The sequence below is a fragment of the Oncorhynchus nerka genome, linkage group LG9a (assembly GCF_034236695.1).
Source record: "Oncorhynchus nerka isolate Pitt River linkage group LG9a, Oner_Uvic_2.0, whole genome shotgun sequence".
Classification (NCBI taxonomy): domain Eukaryota; kingdom Metazoa; phylum Chordata; class Actinopteri; order Salmoniformes; family Salmonidae; genus Oncorhynchus; species Oncorhynchus nerka.
Window position 1 is genome coordinate 53,857,617 of NC_088404.1, and position 23,006 is coordinate 53,880,622.

A 23,006-nucleotide genomic window follows, 5' to 3' on the forward strand; every position below is an offset into this window, starting at 1 on the left:
CACAGGAAGCAGCTCTTTCAGTAGTTTAGTTGGAATAGGGTCCAGTATGCAGCTTGAAGGTTTAGAGGCCATGATTATTTTCATCATTGTGTCAAGAGATATAGTACTAAAAGACTTGAGCGTCTCTCTTGATCCTAGGTCCTGGCAGAGTTGTGCAGACTCAGGACAACTGAGGTTTGGAGGAATACGCAGGTTTAAAGAGGAGTGTAACGCTCATTCCTTAGACCAATAAACGCGAATCTGACCATCACCTCTGGTGAGACAAAACTGCGACTCGTCAGTGAAGAGCACTTTTTCCAGTCCTGTCTGGTCCATTGATGGTGGGTTTGTGCCCATAGGTGAAGTTGTTACCTGTGATGTCTGGTGAGGACCTGCCTTACAACAGGCCTAAAAGCCCTCAGTCCAGCCTCTCTCAGCCTATTGCAGACAGTCTGAGCACTGATGGAGGTATAGTGCGTTCCTGGTGTAACTTGGGCAGTTGTTGTTGCCATCCTGTACCTGTCCCGCAGGCGTGATGTTCGGATGTATCGATCCTGTGCAGTTGTTTTTACACGTGGTCTGCCACTGCAAGGACAAACCGCTGTCTGTCCTGTCTCCCTGTAGCGCCCTCTTAGGCGTCTCACAGTACGGACATTGTAATTTATTGCCCTGGCCACATCTGCAGTCCTCATACATCCTTGCAGTATGCCTAAGGCACGTTCACGCAGATGAGCAGGGACCCTGGGCATCTATCTTTTGGTGTTTTTCAGTCAGTAGAAAGGCCTCTTTAGTGTCCTGAGTTTTCATAACTGTGACCATAATTGCCTACCATCTGTAAGCTGTTAGTGTCTTAACGATCGTTCCACAGGTGCATGTTCATTAATTGTTTAAGGTTCATTGAACAAGCATGGGAAACAGTGTTTAAACAATGAAGATCTGTGAAGTTATTTGGATTTTTACAAATTATCTTTGAAAGACAGGGTCCCGAAAAAGGACCGTTAATTTTTTTGCTGAGTTTATTTTTTAAATATATATATATATATATATATATTAAATAAAATGTTTTTTTCATTTTTTCATGAATCTTACTAACAACAACAGGTTAAACTAATTTTGGCTTAGGGATCTGTGTAAAAAGTTTAGAGTGTGTTATACAATAACATGTAATATTGTTAATATACACCTTATGTTCTTAACTCTGGGCAACATGGATATCACAGGAATATTGGCATCCACAGTACTCCACCAATTATACATTTTTCAACTCAAATGTCTTGCATTACCCCAATTAGTTTTTACATAAATGCACTGTTTTAGTTTTAAAGCTGCAAATGTTTTTCTCTGCCCGTTGACAATATCTGTAGATACGGGTTTCTCTCCGATGCAAAAGACTCAGGCCTTTGAAATGTTCCTTCCCAGGTTCTGAGACTTGGTTCGTCCGGCCATGCACTGCCGAAGTCATAGTTAAACTCCTTGTATGCTATTTCTTATTTCACTGGAGTTGTCTTCTGACTATGAATGATGAATTTGCTGTCACAAAAGGGGTACTGGCCCCCAGATTGAGAACACCTGCTCTAGTATACTGCATGCACAGACCCTCACAGTACTTCACTTTTTATAATTTCTTAATACAGTAGCTACATATTGCAACGAATTTGGGAGGATAGCCCTGATCTGGACTGGAAGCTGGGTCCATCGACTGGGTCCACCAATTCAATACCTTACCTGTTATGGCAAAATCTCTTGACCAGGTTGCTAGGTGTTGGATTAAGGTTTTTACAATATTGCCATATGATATTCATAGTATACAATGTATAATATGATACATATATATATACACAATACCTAAATCAAAGATAACTTGGACACATTACTGAACAGAAACAGACGATTTCAGATTTTATTTGATAGTCACATCCAAATCCCTTATTAGAATGTCACACACTGAATAAACATTATCACATGTATCTATGTTCTTTGTGCTGAAACACTCATTCAACACACACACACACTTTATACTCACGTGCATGGGCACACACCCATACGTTCTCTCTTGTGTGTTTGTTTGTGTCTGTGTGTGTGTGTGTGTGGGGGGGGGGGGTCTGTGTCTGTGTGTGTGACCTCCCTCTGCACTGAGACACCCATAAACCATTCAACCATTCATCAAATGTTGACATCACTTCCGACGTGTGAGAGTATTGTGTTGTGTTGAGTGAGTTTGTTGAACGTGCGTGAGTCGGGTGGGAGGGAAGCTTGAGTATGAACCCCTGCTTCCCAAACGTTAAACATGATTCGACCCAAAAGGATCCTCGTCAACTTAACATGTCCTCTAACTCCTCCTCCTCTATCATTGTGCCATCACAGCTTGTTATGCTACTGGTGTCAATTCATTTTTAAGTGCTTCAGTACCAATTCAACCCCTCATAATTCCCTTCCTGCACACAGGGAGACTTGGGGTCGTGAATAAGATGAATGGAAAACAAAGGCCCTGTTTATTCATTAATCAGAATGCTTGATATCTGATATCAAAAGCGTTGTTTGAGAGAATTCACAGTGAGAAATAAACAGACAAACATGTGTATGAGCGTATGGATTGTAGGGTCACATGGATTGTTGGACGCTAGCCTGCTCCCATAGTGCTACAGTTGCATCGATGGCATTTTCACCAGATGGTTCTGAAGCGTAGAGATAAAAAAAGAGAGCACACGTCCTATCTTTGCCATTGATCACTTCTGTGACAGCGTGGGCATCGCCATTGAGGACTATCCCCATTTCTGAAGTTGTCCATTTTCTCTTCTTCATGCTAAAACAGGCTTTGTGGCAAGTGCGCCCTCTACTCGTCTCTGTGTTCTGAATTATTTGGTGCCCGAAAATAGCCCAAAGGTCCAGGATGAGAGCACAATACTATGCCAGAGTTGGAGGTACTCTGTTCGACATTCCGAAACAGACAAACATTGCTCTGTCTCTTTTCTTCACATATAGGAGTTGTTCCCTATTTGGTCCTAAGGTCCAACACTAGAAAAAAAAGCGAATTATCAAACATAAACTAAAAGGGGGAAAAAATGTGCTTGACTTCAGAGTATCCAGCTGCAATCCTAAACACTTTTTAAAACTTTGTTCTTGACTTTCAGTGTCACTCTAGTGCCTTGGGGAGGGATGTTTCGTTCCCACTCCATTCAGATGGGACCCCAAATAAATAATACTATCCATTTTTATTGACCCGTCCAACATCTCTTTGAGTCACACCCTAGTCAGAGTATAATACATGAGGGACCAAATATTCTCTCTACCACCCAATCAAAAGACTCCAATGGCTGAACACCATAAACTAATGAACCTTTCAAACGATTCTGACACAAGATGAACCTCCCCCATATTCCCCTGTATCAGTGGTTCTCAACCTTTTTGTTGTTGTCAACTGTACCCATTAGACTCCGATTCCCTTTTTTGATGCACTTTTCTCTCTATGCGTATTCTGACCTTGAATTTAAGCATGAGACCCCTTCTGGGTAGAGATACAGAAAAGCCCTATTCTGATGTTGACTTAATTCCCTCAGCTTTAAGCGCGAGGAAAGCATGAATAAGGTAGAGTGCTGGTTCCAAGCATGTACTTCATTTTTTTCTCGATAGAAATAACAGCGTTCTCCATGCATGGTCATTTATAAATGGATAAGAGCTATTGGTAAGAGCTAGGTAAATGAGCAATCCATTTGGAGAAGGGAATTGTAAATACACTGCAATTGTTTTAGATGGTTTTTCCTTATGATCTCTGAAAATCACCCCCAAAAAGGTGCTATCTAGAACCTAAAAGGGTTCTTCGGCTGTCCCCATACGAGAACATTTTTGGTTCCAGGTAGAACCCTTGGACACCCAAGTTATAGGCTTCTGTATGGCTGAACCTGCAGATGTTGATGTATGCACTTTAGAATTGTTTAATTATATGCCCAGGCTTTTCTGTTTCATACAAAAATATGTATCATGTTAATTAAATATTAGCCGCTCTCGGGGGCCACGGTCAGTAATACCCACATACAACACCCACGTTTACAACTGTCACCTTAGTGTTAGTTCTCTTTCACGTCCGTGTAAACTGTTCCCGAGGGTAGTGGCGGATTTAGGTATAGGCGACATGGGTAGCCCGGGGCGCCTGCATAAAAAATTCAGAATGGTGACATTTGCGCGATCGGTTTTCTATCGCTTATTTGCACGTCACGTCATTGATATCATGTCACGGTGGGTTCGCCCAGGGAGCCATACAAGCTAGAACCTTTCACTGCCTGAGCGTCGCTAGCATTAGTCTAACATTGTGCAATCATTTCGGACATGTAGCCTATTTGAATCATTATGGAACTCAGACAACACTTAGCAGGTTAAACCTGGAGCTCCGCGAACGGTTCATAACGACTGGACCGTTGTCATACAGTTCGATGATTAGTACGGCTTATGGTAGATTTATAGTAGTATTGTTCAACCCCTATTTTACACTTTTTTTCCCACCTTCCAATTTATCATGGATTGAACTTGAATATGACAACTTTCCGGATGAAACAAACCAATATATTTCTTTGCGCGTAAGGAAACCACGTCTGCAAATCCCATTACGCACCTTCATAAGGTAAGTCTGAGTACCAACTACTGAGAAGTGCATAGGAAAGACGTGCACAAGAAAGGCATCGTTTATTACGGCGAAATCAGGTCCATAATGCTCTGCACAAAGTATCCTCTCAATTATACATATTCGAGTCTTCCCAAGTACCCCCTGTGGATAGGCCAGGTACCCCCAGGGTTGCTGGTACCCCAGGTTGAGAACCACTGCCCAAATATCCCCCACAAAGGCACAGAGTGACACTCAGAGATCAGCATTGTCAGTCGGACTATCAAAATCATGTCTAATGTGCTTTGGTGTTTATATGTGTGTATATATATACACATGATGGGAATCAGGGGTGGAAATGAGGGAATTCAATCATTTTGACATGTAAAAATTAGCTACAGGTGAATTCAATGATTATTTCATTGGTGGGTTCCCAAAGTAACTTTTCCCCATTTCCACCCTTGGTGGGAACTTTATCTCTTTAGGTCAGGCAAAATGGCATTGAATATCAATGTTTCTTTACAAGAGCGGTCCATTTGGTTCTCTTTTAGTGTGTCCCTTCAGTCCTGCTTAGAGAAGCTCCCGCCATGACCGACTGTTGGTTGCTTTAGACCGTCTCCTGATGGACCTCTTATGTAGTCGGTTGCTGGGGGTGGCATCAGCTGAGGGAGAGAGAGGCGCATGTTGATGACATCCTTAAAACATGTCTGAATAACCATCAAAGATGCAGGGGTATTCAAAATTGAGCCTGGCGGTCCGGAGAACTGCTGGGTTTCTCTTCTACCTGATAATTAATTGCACCCACCTCTAAATCAGCCCTTGATTAGAAGGGAAAGAATGAAAATCAGCAGTGGAACTTGCTGCGAGACACTCATATCTCGCCTAACTTACTTTAATGAGCTTTTGAATCTGAGTTGATGGGAGTGGACGAGACACGATGGATTAAACAAGGAAGGTTAGACTCACGTCCTATACACTCCACTTGTGGCTCCTCCCACCGCCCGTCGGGAAGGCAGCGTGCAACAGGCGGGTGGCGCCGTGTGAAGCCTGCATCACACTGGTAGAGGATGATAGAGTTGACGGGGTAGCGGTCTCTTCTGCTGCCCATCGGCCTGGCGTTGTCCACCTCAGGAGGGGAGTGGCACACGACTGGGAAGGAAGGGGAAACCAGAGGAATTGGCGAAGGAAATGATCTCATGAGATCTGTCTGTTTGTTTCCAGCGATGTCGATAAAGTCAGAGTTTGAATGACACATTGACTCTTCGTTGTGCCCTACAAATAGCGAGCTGGACCAACAACAATAATGTTTTTTGGGGGTACCAATTTGTTTTAAGACTCACAGTTTCACTACAATTAACACCTGATTAACCCTTATTTGTGCATAGTCACCCCCGGACATCCCTATTTAAAAAAAAGCCAGGGTTTATTTTTCTGTCTTGTTGGCTCAGTCACTGACAGCTGACCCAATTAATGTTCTGTCCCCCCTGACCCTCAACCACTTAACCCCTGCTGCCTACCAGGTTCACTCTTGCAGGTGAAGGGCAGGTGGTAGTTGCAGGGAACATCGTTCCACTGGCCGTTCTCATGCCAGATCATCACTACACAGTCCTCTCCAGAGTTAAAGTAGTTATCCGGCTGGTTGGGCCTCCAGTTCTCAAATCCCTGCATGCGAAGACGTCAACACAGGACCATTTGATTAGAAAGGAGGATAAAATGGAGTGAAGAAGTCAAATGGTAATTTAATATTAATATCAATAATAATAGTGTTATTCATATTGGGTACGCAACTAAAAGTAAAGTCGGATCTAATTTTTAAAAAAGCAAAGTACAGTAAAATAAAGTAGGGGACCAGAGTAGGGGATATCTGAACTGGCCGAGAGGGGAAAAAACTCACCAATGGACTCCCATCTGTCCAGCGGAACTTATTCTGCACGTCCTTGTCATTAAGTCCAATCCACTGATAGTCCTGAGCGTTAGCTATATGGAAAATAGAACATTGAGCTGTCATGTACAGTGTGTATCAGATATGATCTATGTTTGTGCAAAAAATGTATTACACACACGTGTGCATGCACACACATACACACACACACTTCACAACTAAGACAATAAAGAGTACTTACAAACACAAGCTTGCAAACACACACACACACACACATTTGCACACATCCTATATCTATACTCACAGTTGACAAACTCCTGCTCCTGTTGGGAGGTGATGCTGACCAGGTGGGAGTTGAGCTCTTGGCAGCGCTGCTCGGCGTCGGGCCAGGTGTCTCTCTCTAGAAAGTGCATGTAGCAGCTCCCCATGAACTCCACCCAGCCTTCGGCACAGCCCTGCAGTGCTGCACACAAACCGATAGATAGACACATTAACACATTACTGTAGAATGTTGGCTATTTATTTCATTTATGCAACCCTCCCCTCCCCTGTAACCATAGGCGGCGCTACCATAAGGCTAGCTGTAACTATAGGCGGCTCTACCATAAGGCTAGCTGTAACCATAGGTGGCGCTACCATTGTGTTTTGTCACACAACACAATGCCACAGATGTCTGAAGTTTTGAGGGAGTGTGCAATTTGCATGCTGACTGCACGAATGTCCACCAGAGCTGTTACCAAATAGTTGAATGTTAATTTCTCTCTCGTTTTAGAGAATTTGTCAGTATATCCAACCTGCCTCACAACCGCAGACCACGTGTAACCACGCAGGCTCAGGACCTCCACATCCGGCTTCTTCACCTGCGGGATCACCTGAGACCAGTCACCTGGACAGCTGATGCAACTGAGGAGTATTTCTGTTTGTAATAAAGTCCCTTTGTGTGGAAAAACTACGTCTGATTGGCTGGGCCTGGCTCCCAAGTGGGTGGGCCTATACCCGTTGGACTACCCATGGCTGTGCCCCTGCCAAGTCATTTGAAATCCATAGATTAGGGCCTAATTAATTTATTGCAATTGACCGATTGCCTTATATGAACTGTAACTCAGTAAAATCGTTGAAATGTTTGCATGTTGCTTTGACTGATTCGTTAATGTTATGCTACTCAAATATACAGAAATAACATACATTTTTCTAAACTATTCCAATCTGTTACTTGCACTTGGTTGTTACTGAAATGGTTGTTCCAGTTTAGATGTTTAGGGTAATCTTAGTTTTCCAAACCCTAGCAGTCATTCTGAATGCAGGTTGCAGGTGATTTTTTTTTTAGTCTAAATGTCAGATTTCGTCACTCTGGCTGGATGCCAATACGAATTATGCATCACTTTGCAAGCCAGCATAACATGATTTTTTGCAGGACTCATGTGGACTGTAAACTATGAGTTTCAGGCCACTGTATTTAGTTAAAACTTGGCCCTCAAAATAAGGTCTTATGAAATATGTATTGTCTTGAATAATAACATTTGAATGGCAACAAATTCACTTAGTTTCTCAGTTGGGGAAGACTGTAACAAAATGAATGCAACAATCATATCTCTCGTCACTAGCAAACACAGTCACGGGTGGTACTGGTAACTTAAATGAAAGGTACCCTGGGAAATGTGCAAATAAGGCTTAAAACCCTACAGCAGGGCTATTCAATTCCATTCCTGGAGGGACCAAAACATTTCTGGTTTTGTATTTTTGTATGGTTTTTCAAAGAACCACACCATGTATGGTTCTTCAGAGACCCTAAAATGGTTCCCCTATGGCATCACTCTCAATAACAGGGTAGCCTAGTGGTTAGAGCGTTGGTCTAGTAACCGGAAGGTTGCAAGTTCAAACCCCCGAGCTGACAAGGTACAAATCTGTCGTTCTGCCCCTGAACAGACAGGTAACCCAGTGTTCCTAGGCCGTCATTGAATATAAGCATTTGTTCTTAACTGACTTGCCTAGTTAAATAAAATAACATTGCCTTTGTTTTTAAAAGTGTAGATGATCGTTGAGTTGCGAATGTCAGTGAAAGGTCCAGACAGCCATATCACAATTTTTCAAAATATAATCAGGTTATAGTTTGAGACTCACGCACCGCCTATGCCTGTAACGGTATACATTGCAGGACAGGGAAACTTTCATTTGCATGTAAACACAAAAATAACAACAGATTGATAACAGAGACACCGGGAATGTTGTAATCACGTGAATACATCTTGTATCTTGTCAACACTCATATGTGTTGCAGTCCTCTCCAGTGAATCCATGTGGGCATTGGCACAAAGCAATGCCATCCTGCACAGAACAGGTGCCTGTGCCACACTGATTAGGCTCACAAAGGTCACGAGTAGCTAGAAAGAGGCAGGGTCAGAATATAATGGTTTGATTAGGCAATATGCTTACTAGGGGGCATTGTTCATTAGCTGTTGCTGCATGTGGTGGATGAACCAAAGAAAACAATGGCTGATCGTAGATACTATAACCAATGGCCTGTTGAACACTTCTACGACCAAATGATCAAATAAGCTTTTTACCGTCAACTACAGCAGGCTCCTCCACCACAACAGGGGTCACCATTGAGACGGCGGTTGCTGTTGTTGGGCTAGAGAAGAATGCAGCTGGTGCCGTGACATTGATTGTCTCCATGGGCCCTTCCAGTCCTTCTTGCTCCTGCCCTTTCTGCTCATGGCCCTCCAGCTCCTGGTCTTCCTCCACCAGGTCCAGGTCATCCCCTCTTCCCGTGTTTCCCAGATAGGTGATATGCTCTGGGTAAGTCATGGTAGACCCAGGGGGCAGCACCACGCCTTCTGCGACCGTTGACTCCCCCAGGGAGAGCCCACTGGCTGAGGTGCTCCCCTCATGCTGGCTACTGCCATCTCCACTGACCTCTACGTATCCCCGACCCTGCTCCGGACGCCGCCGTGTTGTCACCTCCATCATCCCGTCTTCTGTCAGAAAGATGACCTCATGGCCTGAGTGGGATCCGTCACCACTGGATGGGAATCCAGAGCCGCTGTGAAAACCGGAAGGATAACCGGAGGGGAAACCGCTTGGAAAACCGGTGGCGAAAGGCTGGTAGCCAGAGACCTCCTGCTCTCCCGAGGGATTCTCGGTCAGGTCAATGAGACCTGAATGCTCGAAAGATATGTCGGGAAGTCCGGAGCCAGAAGTGCTGGTCACATCCCCGCTGAAGAAGCCACCCGATCCGGACACTCCACTGGAGCCACTGACATCCAAAGGATAACCGGAGGGGAAACCGCTTGGAAAACTGGAGGCGAAAGGCTGGTAGCCAGAGACCTCCTGCTCTCCCGAGGGATTCTCGGTCAGGTCAATGAGACCTGAATGTTCGAAAGATATGTCGGGAAGTCCGGAGCCAGAAGTGCTGGTCACATCCCCGCTGAAGAAGCCACCCGATCCGGACACTCCACTGGAGCCACTGACATCCAAACCTCCTTGTCCAAACTCCTGTCCGGTGGGCTGCTGCTTGGAGATGTCCACCATCTCTCCATCCAACATGATTATGACAGAGTCCCCGCTACCGCTCAGGTCCCCAGATACCCCACTGCCACTACCGGAGTGGGGAAGGACACCAGACGGTAGCCCACCGCTGAACTCTCCCACCCCCACCCCGGAGCCACTATTCCCAGACCCGGTGTAAGTGACAGTGGTGCTCCCCTCTACTGCCTCCTGTAGACCTCCAGAGCTAGAGCCCTGTCCTGACAAGATGTGCCCACTGCCCTCGAATGTGACTTGGAAGCCAGACCCGGAGCCCTCGCCACTGGCCCCACCAGATGTATCTCCGCTACCAGGGGTTCCACTGCCACTACCACTGGTAGAATGCTCAGCTAAGCCTGAACCGGACACATCCACAGATACAGGTGGTACGATGGGGCTCACTGAAAAACCACAGAGCGAGAACAAAGGTAAAAGAACATGTAGTATTAATTCACTTTGACTAGAAAACAGCTTGTGCATTTAGATTTTAACAGAGGTAAACATGCTAGTATGTAATTCTCTTTCACTCTACTGTTACGTTTGGCATGGTCGGCAGGATAAATGTACAGGAAATACTAGCAGTGATACAGAAATACTTGTTGACCACTTAATATAGAGATATGTACCCGGAGTAAATTGGTCCGTTCTGGTTGTCATGTTGATCATTTCCTCCTCGACAACTACAGTAACGTTGAGTCTGGTTTCAGTGTGAATAATCGTAGGTTCAGCTACAAAATAAAGAAAACCAACACAATATCATTTTCATGCTTTTAACAGTGGCTGTATTTGGGCTTAAACAGTTTGAGATTTAACAGCCACCCTATTGATGACTCTGAACATATCCAAACTCATACATACCTCTGAAGCAGTATGCGTCGTATCTGGAGTGCTGGTCAGGGTGTCCCGTCTGGTTGGGGAAGGCGTAGATGGTGTGTACCCCAGCCTTGCCTCCTCCACAGTGGGGCCTGGGGTTGTGGATGGGGTAGCGGATGCTCCGGTCCTGCAGCCAGCCTGGACGGCACTTGTCAAAGCCCTGTCTCCAGGCGGCATAGAGCTGCCCTGTGGTGGCTAGCGTGGTGTTGAGCTTCTGACAGTGGGCCACGGCCTCCTCGTAGGAGAAGCTGTCATAGTCGCTGGTGTAGAACAGCTCCCCTGAGAGATGAGGGAGAAGAGAGAGCAGGTGGTTTTACTAGGGTGACCACATGTCGGGACAGTCCCGTGTGGGACAGTCCCGCATTTTGTGCCGCATGCTGTCCCCAAAATATCAATGCAGCCTATGCTGTCCTGTGAATGTCATGCAAAATCATCAAGTTTGGGTCACCGCATTTGGGTATTTTAAATGTAGAAGAAGAAGAAGAAATCTCTCAACATCTGAAGCTAAGCTCTGAAGAAGAAGACGAAGGAGAAGAAGAAGAATAGGGTCCATGCACCATGTCACTGACCCTTGAGGCGGTCCACATAGCAGTAGACATCGTATCGCTCGGTAGCGGGTCTCAGGCCGTAGGACCTCACCCCTGGGAGATGCTCCAGATTCCCTGAGCACTTATCTCTGGGAGACAGGATGGGGTACCTGACCACAGGAGAGAGCAAACGGTCACTATGCAGGTAAGGGTTAAGGTCACGGTTGACGGTTAACGAAGCAGTTCTACTAGGGTCCTCTTTAGGAAAAGAGACTAGAAAGTCACATTTTAGTTTTTCCGTTATTTCAATCAGAGAATTTCTGCAATCATGAGGAAATATGCAGGGAAGGGATTTCTGTAAAACCAGAATTGTGCAAACCTACTGAGAAGGCTACTGGACTACTGAAATGTAACCTATCTATCTCACCTGACGCTCTGGTCCCTGAGCCAGCCTGCATCACAGTGGTGGAGCCCTGCCTCATAGGCTGCCTGGAGCTGCTGAGAGCTGGCGATGACCGCACCCACACTCTGACAGGCCAACTGGGCCTCCACGAAGGACAGGGCATAGCGACTGGAGCCAGCACGGTAGTGGAACACTACACCTATATTGAGGGATGGAAGGAGGGAGGGAGGAGTAGGAAGAGAGGGAGGTAGAGAGAAAGAAGTGAGATAGGGGAGGGAAGAGACAAACAGAACCAAACACAGAATTTGTGTTATTACGCTTGAAAATGTAAATGGCAAAATCTAAACAATTTCCACCCTGACGTTGACAAGCACAATCTGCTAACCTGTAGGAGACATGGCAGTGTCATTGTCACGAGGGAACTCGGAGGCCACATTAGGTTTAGCTGTCACCCTGCTGATGATCTCTTCTCCCACGACCGGGGTGACCTTGGCATACGTGTCATTCACACTGGGGAGGATGGGTAAGGGCAGTTCCATGCTGGTGGTGTCCAGGGGGGCTTGGGTCAGAACCTCCCCTTGTGCCTCAGCCTCAAGAGCGGTGGTACGCCCCAGGTAAACCATGGGGCCAGCTGTGATGGTGGCCACCTCTGGGAACAGGGTCGTCTTGACTTCGCCGTCTTCTTCTGTGAAATAGACCATTGGCAGCACAAAAAGTTAAAGTCACACTCTGTGTGACTGGAAATCACTCTGGCTATAAGACACCCAAATGAAATTCACAATTACACTTTTTTTTACACTTACCTTGGTAGCAGATAGCGTCGTAGCGGGAGTCTGGGTAGGGGTAGCCTGTCTGGTTAGGGAACAGGTACACGGTCCTCACTCCAAGTAGTCCTCCACCGCACTGCGGCCTGGCAATGTTGATAGGGTAGCGGACGCTTCTATCTGCCAGCCAGCCCGCGTTGCACACGTCCATGCCAGCCTTCCAGGCCAGGTGCAGCTGCCCTGTGGTGGCCAGCTTGGCCCCTAGTTTGGCACACTGGTCCATTGCCTGATAAAAGGTGAACTTCTCCACGGACATGGAGTAGAACACTCTGCCTGGGGATGATGTAGAGGGGAAAGTAAAGAGTGAGAAACAGAGGCAGGCAGGCAAACTGACAAACAGGAAGTTATCTGTCATGATTTCAGCTTCTTACTTCTCAAGCTAATATAATATATTAGGCTAGCTAGCTAGTTGGGTAGCTTTGTATGGCAAGTATATCAGCAATCAACATCAAGTTGATGCCCAGCTAACGATTCCAGGGAGAGAGAACATTTTTGCAATGTTACCTGTAATGTTCCCCTAATGTTTGTGTGTCCAGTTTTCCGTTAGTCATGGAAACATTATATCTATTCTAGCAAAAACCTTCTGAGAACCTTTTTAGCGTGTTTTGGTGTCTGGGTATATAATGTCAAACAGAATATACCCAGAGTGTGGTTACCATGTTCTCAGAACATACAATATTCATCTTCTAGACAAGTTTTATGGGACGTTGCGAGAACATTCAGTTTCCAGTTTTCCGAGGGTTAATGGAATATTACATTAACGCCCCTCCAAACGTGCACAGAACATGGTTGCCAGGTCTCAGAATATACGATATTAATGTTCTAGACACGTTCTAGACACCCCAAAAATATTTATTTATATGCTATAAATCATTTAACTTAGATGCCTATCTACGTGCAACACAAAACAGCTTGCATAATGACCATGATAACTATGACAAACTATAACATTTGTTGTTGAGTACCTGACATCTTCTGTGCGAAGCAGTACACGTCATAGGTCTCGTTGACCTCTCTCACGCCGTAGGTTCGCACGCCCGGGAACTCATCCTTGTCTCCAAAGCAACCCTCACGAGGCTCATGGATGGGGTACCTTGAGTAGATCACGTGACATGGCAAAGAAAAAAAATGTGTATACACATGACACATCAATTAGTTTGAAATTATATATATTTTAAAAATCCCAAACGGTTATAATGTTGCTTCATTTCAAACCATGGTTTAGAACCCCCATACTCAACTGGCAGACTGCGGTCCGGAACCGGACTAACCGCAACCGGATCAACACGGGGATAGTACAATTGCAGTAAATGAGCTTCAAAACAGAAGAAAATGCTCCATGCAAAATGTGTAGAATTGCAGGAAATTAGCTTTAAAACTGCCAAATGTTGTCTCCGCCAACAAAAAGGGTGTGAACAGTTTGGGGTCGCATGGGTTGCGAGGTGGGAGTTTGTTACTACGCCAAAAAATGACAATATCCATCCGGACTTTTGCCACCTAGGAAATTTGTGTGACCGGACCTTCTCAAATAGTACTTGAGTATCCCTCGTCTAGAACAACATTTCACATCCCCACAAAACCCTTCAGGTTAGTTCATTTCTACAGTATATCCACATGAAAACATCAAAGATGGCTAACCTAAAAGAAGTATGACTGACAATAGTGCACACTGGCTTACCTAAAACAGTCATGACAGATAACGGTTCACAGTTTAGTATGTCAGAATTACCTGACTGTTTGGTCAGATAGCCAACCGGCGTCACATTGGTGGAAGCCATCGTCAAAGGCAGCCTGTAGTTGGGCCGGGGTGGCGATGGTGGCACTGTTCTGGATACAGGCAGCCTTGGCTCTCTCAAAGTTCAGAGTGTAGCGTGTAGAGATGGCTCGGTAGTGGAACACAACACCTGGAGAGGAGAGAACAAATGACCCCCACTGTATTATTATTGATTACTATACAATTTCAGAGGGTAGGCTAGTGTATATATGAGGAAGAGGTGCTATTGAAGGGAAATTTCACTCCAAAAATATAATATAATGTTCAAAACTCAAAAGTTCTTAACCTTTTTGGGATAGGGGGCAGCATTTTCACTTTTGGATGAATAGCGTGCCCAGAGTGAACTGCCTCCTACTCTGTCCCAGATGCTAATATATGCACTCTGAAGTTTCTAAAACTGTTTGAATAATGTCTGTGAGTATAACAGAACTCATATGGCAGGCGAAAACCTGAGAAAAATCCAACCAGGAATTGGGACATCTAAGGTTTGTAGTTTTTCAAAGCTTGGCCTACCGAATACACAGTGAGATATGGATAAAGCTGCACTTCCTAGGGCTTCCACTAGATGTTAACCGTCTTTAGAAACTGGTTTGAGGATTCTACTATAAAGGAGGGACTCATGAGACCTCTTTGAGTCAGTGGTCTGGCAGGGAGCCTTGGTCTCATGACGCACACTCCCGACAGTTACCTCTCATTCCAGTGCTTTTCTGAAGACAAAGGAATACTCCGGTTGGAACATTAGTGATGTTTTATGTTAAAAACATCCTAATGATTGATTCCATGCATCGTTTGATATGTTTCTAAAGGACTGTAATGGAACTTTTTGAGTTTTTGTCTGGATGAAGTGCCTGCGCCTCATGAAGATGGATTACTGGGCTGAACACGCTAACAACAAGTGGCTATTTGGACATAAATTATGGAACTTTATGGAACAAATCAGTCATTTATTGTCGAACTGGGATTCCTGGGAGTGCCTTCTGAAGAAGATCATCAAAGGTAAGTGAATATTTATGGTGTTGTTTCTAACTTTGTTGATTCCAAAATGGCGGATATTCCTCTGGCTGTTATGGGTTCTGAGCTCCGTTCTCAGATTCTGCTTTTTCCGTTAAGTTTTTAAAAATCTGACACAGCGGTTGCATTAAGGAGAAGTCCATCTTTAATTCTGTGAATAACACTTGTATCTTTTAGCAATGTTTATTATGAGTATTTCTGCAAAATCATCGGATGTTTTGGAATCAAAACATTACTGCACGTTAGGCGCCAATGTAAACTGAGATTTTTGGATATAAATATGCACAATATCAAACAAAACATACATGTATTGTGTAACATGATGTCCTATGAGTGTCATCTGATGAAGATCATCAAAGGTTAGTGATTAATTGTATCTATATTTCTGCTTTTTGTGACTCCTGTCTTTGTCTGGAAAAATGTCTATGTTTTTTCGACTTGGCTGTGACCTAACATAATCATATGTTGTGCTTTAGCTGTAAAGCATTTTTTAAATCGGACACGATGGGTAGATTAACAAGATGTTTATCTTTCATTTGCAGTATTGGACTTGTTAATGTGTGAAAGTTACATATTTCTAAAATATATTTTTTAATTTCGCGCGCTGCCTTTTCAGCTGAATGTTGTCGAGGGGTTCAGCTGCGCTAGAAAGGTTCATATCAGATGAAACCATGTCCCATGCCACTGGATTCAGCTATATTCCTCAATCTCGAATAATAACCAAATAATTGACTGATTTTATTTGGCACTTTCCTTTGTCAAACTTTGATTTTGGAGTGAGATGTCCATGTTAATCTTAATGTGTGTGAGAACCCCCAACACAATGTAGAGTACATCTGAACTAGAATAAAAGACAATCTAACGATATTTTATGTCAAATAAATTTTGTTCTGGATAGGGTCTGGTTTCCTGAATTTCTGCCTGACTGACGTGCCCAAAGTAAACTGCCTGTTACTCAGGCCCAGAAGCCAGGATATGCATATAATTGGTAGCATTAGATAGAAAACACTTTGGAGTTTCTAAAACTGTTAAAATGATGTCTGAGACTATAACAGAATTGATATGGCAGGCGACAATCCGAAGAAAAACCAACCAGAAATCTTTTAGGTCCCAGGCTCTTATAATGGAAAGCTATTGTTCCTATGTAATTCCGTCTCCCAGATTGCAAATCCTATAGCTTCCACTAGATGTCAACAGTCTTTACTCAAGGTTTCAGGCTTGTTGTTTGAAAAACAAGCAAGAATTTTGAGTTTTGGTGAGGTGAGCAGCGGAACAATATCACTCTTTCGGCGTGCGAGGGAGAGGGCGTGCGCTTACTAATTTTGCTTTCCTATTGAACATACTACTTTCCGTATGAAATATTATAGTTTATTTACATTGTAGAGTACCTGAGGATTGATTAGAAACATTGTTTGACTTGTTTTGAAGAAGTTTAGTGGTAGCTTTTTGGACTCCTTTGTCTGCATGTTGAACGAGTGGATTACTGAAATCAATGAAGCCAACTTAACAGACTTTTTGGGATATAAAGAAGGATTTTATCTAAGAAAATGACCATTCATGTTGTAGCTGGGACCCTTGGGATTGCAAACAGAGGAAGATCTTCAAAAGTAAGTGACTTATTTAATTGCTATTTGTGATTTTATGAAGCCTGTGCTGGTTGAAGAATATGTTGATGTGGGGCGCCATCCTCAGACAATCGCATGGTATGCTTTCGCCGTAAAGGCTATTGTAAATCAGACAACGCAGTTAGATTAACAAGAATTTAAGCTTATATAAGATACTTCTTTGTTCATGAATGTTTAATATTACGATTATTTATTTGAATTGCGTGCCCTAAAATTTCACCGGATGTTGTCGGCTGGTGTCCCGCTAGCGGGACGCCTGCCCCTAATAGCTTGAGATCATACCAACAAAATGCATTGAGAGCCTGTAGTTACACTCCAAGTCATACCTTGAACCTGGATGTCCACCGAGTCATGGTTTTCCTCGATGCCGTGCATGACCTCACAGCGATAGGTGCCTGAGTCCTTGGAGCGCAGCTCCGTAATCTCCATGGTGATGTCGGTGGGCACCAGCGGGTAGTTGGCCATGGTGACCCGGTCTAGGTACTCCGTCTCCACGTGAACTTTGCCCTCCGATGCCACCAGGATGAGGGTGGCCTTGCCCTTGGTGATGTATGTCCACTTGATGCGGTGGGACAGGGGGTCGACAGTGGGTGTGCCCGGGTGGTTGATTGGGTTGTCGTGGAAGTAGCAGGGCACCACCACCTTGGTGCCCATCAGAGGGCGCAGTGGCACGTCCATGGGGATGCTGACACTCAAGGTACTGTTGAGATCTTGGGAGGATAGTATAAGATTTATTTTTACGTTATATTAGTAGATCATGTAGGGAAGATGTTGCCCTACAGTAAAGTGCATTAAATTCATGTCACCTGCCTGCATTATTCCAAACCCTATCCTAAGAGACTATAAAACACTTTTGCTTTTGTATTTGGTTTCAGCAGGGGGATACACATACAGTACATAACAGAGGCCCTGTTTGAATAGCTAGAACTGCGTTCTTCCCTATTTGAACGCAATGCATCCTTCCCTATGTCCTTCCTTAATGTTGATTGGATTTGATTGCATGAAAGCAGAGGAGTGGAAAGCTTGCATACACCTATTCATGTTGGATCAGTGATTACTTCAAGGAAATTAGGAAGGAACAATGCTTTTTCCATAGTATTTGAATAGGGCCGGTGAACAATAGTGATGCAATATAACACATACCGCTAGGGTCTTCAAATGATATTGTTGAGGTGACGAAGGGCAGAGACACACACAGTAGGAGCAAGGAGATCATGGTTTACCTGTAATGGAAGAAAAAAACTGTCAGTGAAAAAAATGGCTGTCTTGTCAGATTTGGTGAGGTACTGTCATTTAGCCTGGTCAACCAGACTGAGCTCTCGTTTTGGTTGACCAGGCTGACTGTAAACGACACAAAGGCCTCACATTTTTTTTATGGGTTCCAATGGTGTGTAAAAAGCCTCATTAGACCACAAACGGTTGCTGTTCTCTGTTTAGCCAGTTGGGAGAAGCACATGGCTGAACTCGTTTATATCCACTAGATGATTGTGATTGGGACCGAACTTTACTTTACGGTGACCTTGCAGTGATTTCCCTCTTACCTGATTCTATTTTACATTTAAACTTCAACAGATTATACATTCCCACATGTATTTTGTGTCCTGTGCTGGTTTGACTTTCGCCAGGCAACATCTGTTTAAATGATTGCAACTTGTCTGGTGTGAAAGGTTTTACCAGATAGTTTATTAGATGTATTCTTCAGTACAACACAGCTACTTTTCTCCTTAGTGGCACCGTATTCACACAGGTTAACTGCTATTATATATCAGCACGGGCTGGTTGTACTGTGCATTACCAGTGGAAACATCATGTCAAAAATCACTTCCCCCATTCTCAAATACCACTCACATGTTCATCAATGAATAAAACCCCTCTGTCCCTGGCACAGGATATGTTCTCAGCGCAAAAAGTAGAATTTTCTAATTTATACAGCATGGGAAGTCTTTATACAGTAGCTTATAGGAAAAGGGAAAAACATGATTCAATATGTGTTTTTTTACAGGAAGAAATGAAATACTCAGTCAGGGCAGTTTTCCAGCAGCTCTCAGATACTGGCCCTTTCAGTGTATAGTAGTCTATCTGCCTCCAGTCACTTCCTCTCTGGCTAGTGTGTGTGTGTGTGTGTGTGTGTGTGTGTGTGTGTGTGTGTGTGTGTGTGTGTGGTCAAGGACAACCTTCCCCAAAATGTGAGGGATGAGAGTGGAAACTATAAACATATTAACTCCTGAGCTCCTGAGTCTGTTATGCCATTTAGCTTAGGATTGTACCTATACTTTCTCATCTCCTTCAGCACACGACACAAAACAATCATCTTGATCAGTTTGGGTGACAGAAAGGGCAAGTCAAAGGCTGTAGATATCAGATAGGCATTTAGAGGTTATGGAACAACTGTGTGCTGTAGCTCACAGTAGGCAGAGATGGCGTCAAGACCAGAACTCTCAAGGCCCAGATCCATACCTGCATTCGAGAACGGTATAAACCTAAAGTGTTACCAATGGTTGCGAAGTGTTACTAATAGTTGCCAAGTGTTACCAATGGTTTCCTAGTCTTGAATAGCTCTTGGAGAGAGTGAGCCACTGTGACCCAGGTTTATTTCTTCTCTGCTTTCCACCACAGCCTTACAGTACCTTCATCGGGTTACATTTTGAGGGGGCCCATGCAGCCCAGGAACCCTTTGATAGATTACAAACTAGACTCATTCCAACATCCAGACACAGATGGACTCTACCCTACAAGGAGATTACATCATATCTGTCCTTCTTCATCTCCGTCCTGGGTTGAGTTCATTAGGCACCAAACGAAAGAACACGGACTGAAATATGGAGGGACTACCAGGACTTGTCCAATCATCAATCATTTTAATATTTCTTTGCCATGTTTAAAAAATATATTACCTGCCCTAATGAACACTACCCTGAGGTAAATGGAAGACTACAGAGGGAGGCCAGAGGAATTCAGAGGCTAGTGAAGTCAGTTTCAAAGTTCAAAAGTCATTCCACCCAAGTGTATCACAAGTAGGATTGACTCTCCTCACACACAGTCATGTACACACAAACATAAATCCACACTGGGGTCACATCCTAGAAAAGTTCACGCAGGCCTGCATTCTCTAAGTTTCACAATCTCAGGAAATACAGCTCCAACATTCTGTAAGTTCCACACACTCAGGAAATAGAGCTCCAACATTCTGTAAGTTCCACACACTCAGGAAATACAGCTCCAACATTCTCTAAGTTCCACACACTCAGGAAATACAGCTCCAACATTCTCTAAGTTCCACACACTCAGGAAATACAGCTCCAACATTCTCTAAGTTCCACACACTCAGGAAATACAGCTCCAAAATTTGCTGTCAGAGATCTAACTGGGTGGATCAGCTCAGTTATATTTGGGAGGAAACACTAAATGGCACATGCACATGAAATTGCAGATCACCTCACAACTGTAGAACCTCCAGCTAAATCATAAAATTAGCTATATTCTTCATAACTCCTCTTAGGGCTGGATTCAATCTGTATTGCATAAGTATGGCAGGTAAATCCATTTGAATTCAATCACTTTTTGATAGCATCACTTTTCATTTAAACAAAACATTCCATACAGTACATGTTTTCCCATTGAAGAAGTATTCAGAAAGGGACTTGGAACTGAATGCCAAAACATTTAGGAGACAGAGGTGCTCAAAGTTGACCAAATTTTGCACACCCCACCATACCATGAGACATCCGTGCCTTCATTACTGGAAAAGATAAACGGTTGAGTTTGATATCATTAAAAAGCATACAGAGCTGTCAAACTATTTCAGAATTTCTTTAAAAAAACAACTTTAATGTAAATGATCTAAAAACCTGTAAACTCTAATTTGTTTGTCATATTTGCATACTGTATGTTGTAGCTTAGACCCTACTTTACATCAGCTGAGGTTGTGTTGTTTCCGCCATCGGTTGAGATGCAACATTCTCTTGAATGCAGGGTTGGTGTCCTTTCAATGATATAAATATAACTAATAGAATGGACCTATCCCTTCAGACCACTGCAATTTAGCTGGTACTCCATTAAAATTCAAATTGAACTTACATTTGAACTTCTAATTACTACCACAAAGATGGCGGCCGGTCCACCCACCGTCGAATGTCAACTCAAATTGCCGCGTGTATTCTATGATCTATGTTTCTATGATTTCAAAAGCTTTCCGGTGGAAGATTGACAGTATAATTTAAAACAACTGATATTACCATTCATGTTAACATTCTCTGATGTGTGGATCCCCAACCATCTTTGTGGTACCATTCGAAAGTTGACGTTTTAATTCTATTCCCATTTATCAGCCAAAACATGACACCCCACTCTGTATTCAAGAGCATATTGTGTCTCAACAGATGGTGGGAAAAACACAAAAACCTTAGATGATGTAAAATAGGGTCTAAGCTACAAAATATGTGAAGACACGTGTTTTAGATCATTGACATTAAAGAAGAAAAAAAGGACTTTTCAAACAGCAACAAAAAAAATCAGGAAATTGTAAAACAGTTTGGCAACCCTGTTGGTAAGTTTATAAATTAGATCAATCTCATCCATTTGTCTTTTCCAGTGATGATGACATCGATGTTTCATCGTATGGTGCGGTATGCAAAACAGTTCAAATTTGAGCACCTTCATCTCTTGAATGTTTTGGCATTCAGGTCTAAAAAGTCACTCTCTGAGCACTTCTACAATGGAAAAATATGCATGAAACGTTTCATTCAAGTCAAAAGGGGTGCCGTGAAAAAAAATAATGGAATTCAAATGAATTTACCCTTGTGGAAGACACGCGTTATAGCTCGATGGACAGTTAAAGGCAATGTTCCCACGTTTACGGAGACTGCATTCGTCGGCTCAATCGGAAATCACCGTTACACGTGGATCTAACGTGGATCTTCCGTGATATTACTTTGAATCCAGCTCTTAGTTAGTACAGTGACTCTTTCTGGAACTCTCAAAATCTTCAATCTATTTAGAACCTTCTTTGAAAATCTAGAAGGAGAAGGGCTTTGTCTGCCTGATAAAGACGGACTTTATGAAGTGTTCGAATAATCCAATGATTTGATCCCAGCATTCCAACTGACCTAGATGTAGTTCTAAACGTTGATTTGAATGCAAGTACCACACAACTAGTAGCTAAGGCAACGTTGACCATAACGCTAAGTTCACAAAAGGGAGGTCTTTCAAGAATGGATTTGATGACAATCCCTCCCTGAAGAACTAGCTGCTCCCTAACACAGTTGCCATATATAAACACACAGCATGGCCAACCAAAACCGTATCCCTGGGTTTACTGTAGCATACTACTATATATCTCTACAGGTAGCCAATAAATCCACATGCTCTTTCAAGGCATGAATTAAAACCTTGCCATCCTCCAACCTTCACGATCTACACTCCCATTGTAAGCCAGCCAAGTCTGGAGCCGCAGCCGTATAGGTCTTCTACCCCTTCTACAGTATGTCCATTCAGCCAGTGTGGTATGTTCCGTTCCCCATTGAGGTGGAGACCAATAAGGCCCTGGTCTGTTCCTGCCGTGGTGGAGCCCTGTGAGTTTGGATGAATGCAGGGCCCTGGGAGGGTGTTGGAAGCCAAGATAAACACAGGTCTGTGGGGGCTGTATTCCTGAGGAGGCCCTTAAACCCGCCTGGGTCTCTGGAGACCACAGGCACCATAACAGAGTGGACATTGACAACAGAGGCCCTCAGAGGGGTAAGGGAGCAGGGGGCTGGGGAACATGCCCTTTGCCCATCATAGACCTATATATAAAACATTGTTGAAACAATTGATTTTCAGGACAAACTCTTAAAATGAATGATCAAGGAAAACAAAACATGTATGTGAATATTCTAAGTTATTATATTTCATCACTTTTTCCAAATTCAAAATGGGGAAAATACAACATTTCCCAGAATGCCTTAGTTTAACCCTGAAGTTTACCCTGAGGCCTTCAAAAAGAAGCCAAACA

General features: G+C 43.7%; 1 protein-coding gene across 1 annotated transcript; it reads right to left on the minus strand.

Annotated features, from left to right (window-relative positions):
* Positions 1-1,853: 1,853 nt before the first annotated feature.
* acanb (aggrecan b) lies at positions 1,854-19,472 on the minus strand. Its single transcript, XM_065022161.1, has 16 exons — positions 19,424-19,472; positions 17,344-17,727; positions 14,337-14,511; positions 13,573-13,700; positions 12,587-12,880; positions 12,169-12,468; positions 11,808-11,982; positions 11,423-11,550; positions 10,839-11,132; positions 10,607-10,708; positions 9,020-10,381; positions 6,760-6,918; positions 6,468-6,550; positions 6,091-6,235; positions 5,540-5,722; positions 1,854-5,235 (listed from the first exon to the last, which is right to left on the minus strand). The coding sequence occupies exons 1-16, from the start codon at positions 19,470-19,472 to the stop codon at positions 5,144-5,146; spliced, it is 4,053 nt and encodes a 1,350-aa protein (XP_064878233.1). The 3' UTR covers positions 1,854-5,143.
* Between the last annotated feature and the right edge of the window lie 3,534 nt (positions 19,473-23,006).

What these genes read in the sequence shown, in the direction of transcription:
- acanb (XM_065022161.1), bottom strand. Translation starts at nt 19,472, where the DNA reads ATGGATCTGGGCCTTGAGAGTTCTGGTCTTGACGCCATCTCTGCCTAC. An exon ending in GGTGGACATCCAGGTTCAAG is followed by an intron (nt 14,512 to 17,343) that starts GTATGACTTGGA and finishes TCTCCTCTCCAG; the next exon opens with GTGTTGTGTTCCACTACCGA. An exon ending in CGACGCATACTGCTTCAGAG is followed by an intron (nt 10,709 to 10,838) that starts GTATGTATGAGT and finishes TTTATTTTGTAG; the next exon opens with CTGAACCTACGATTATTCAC.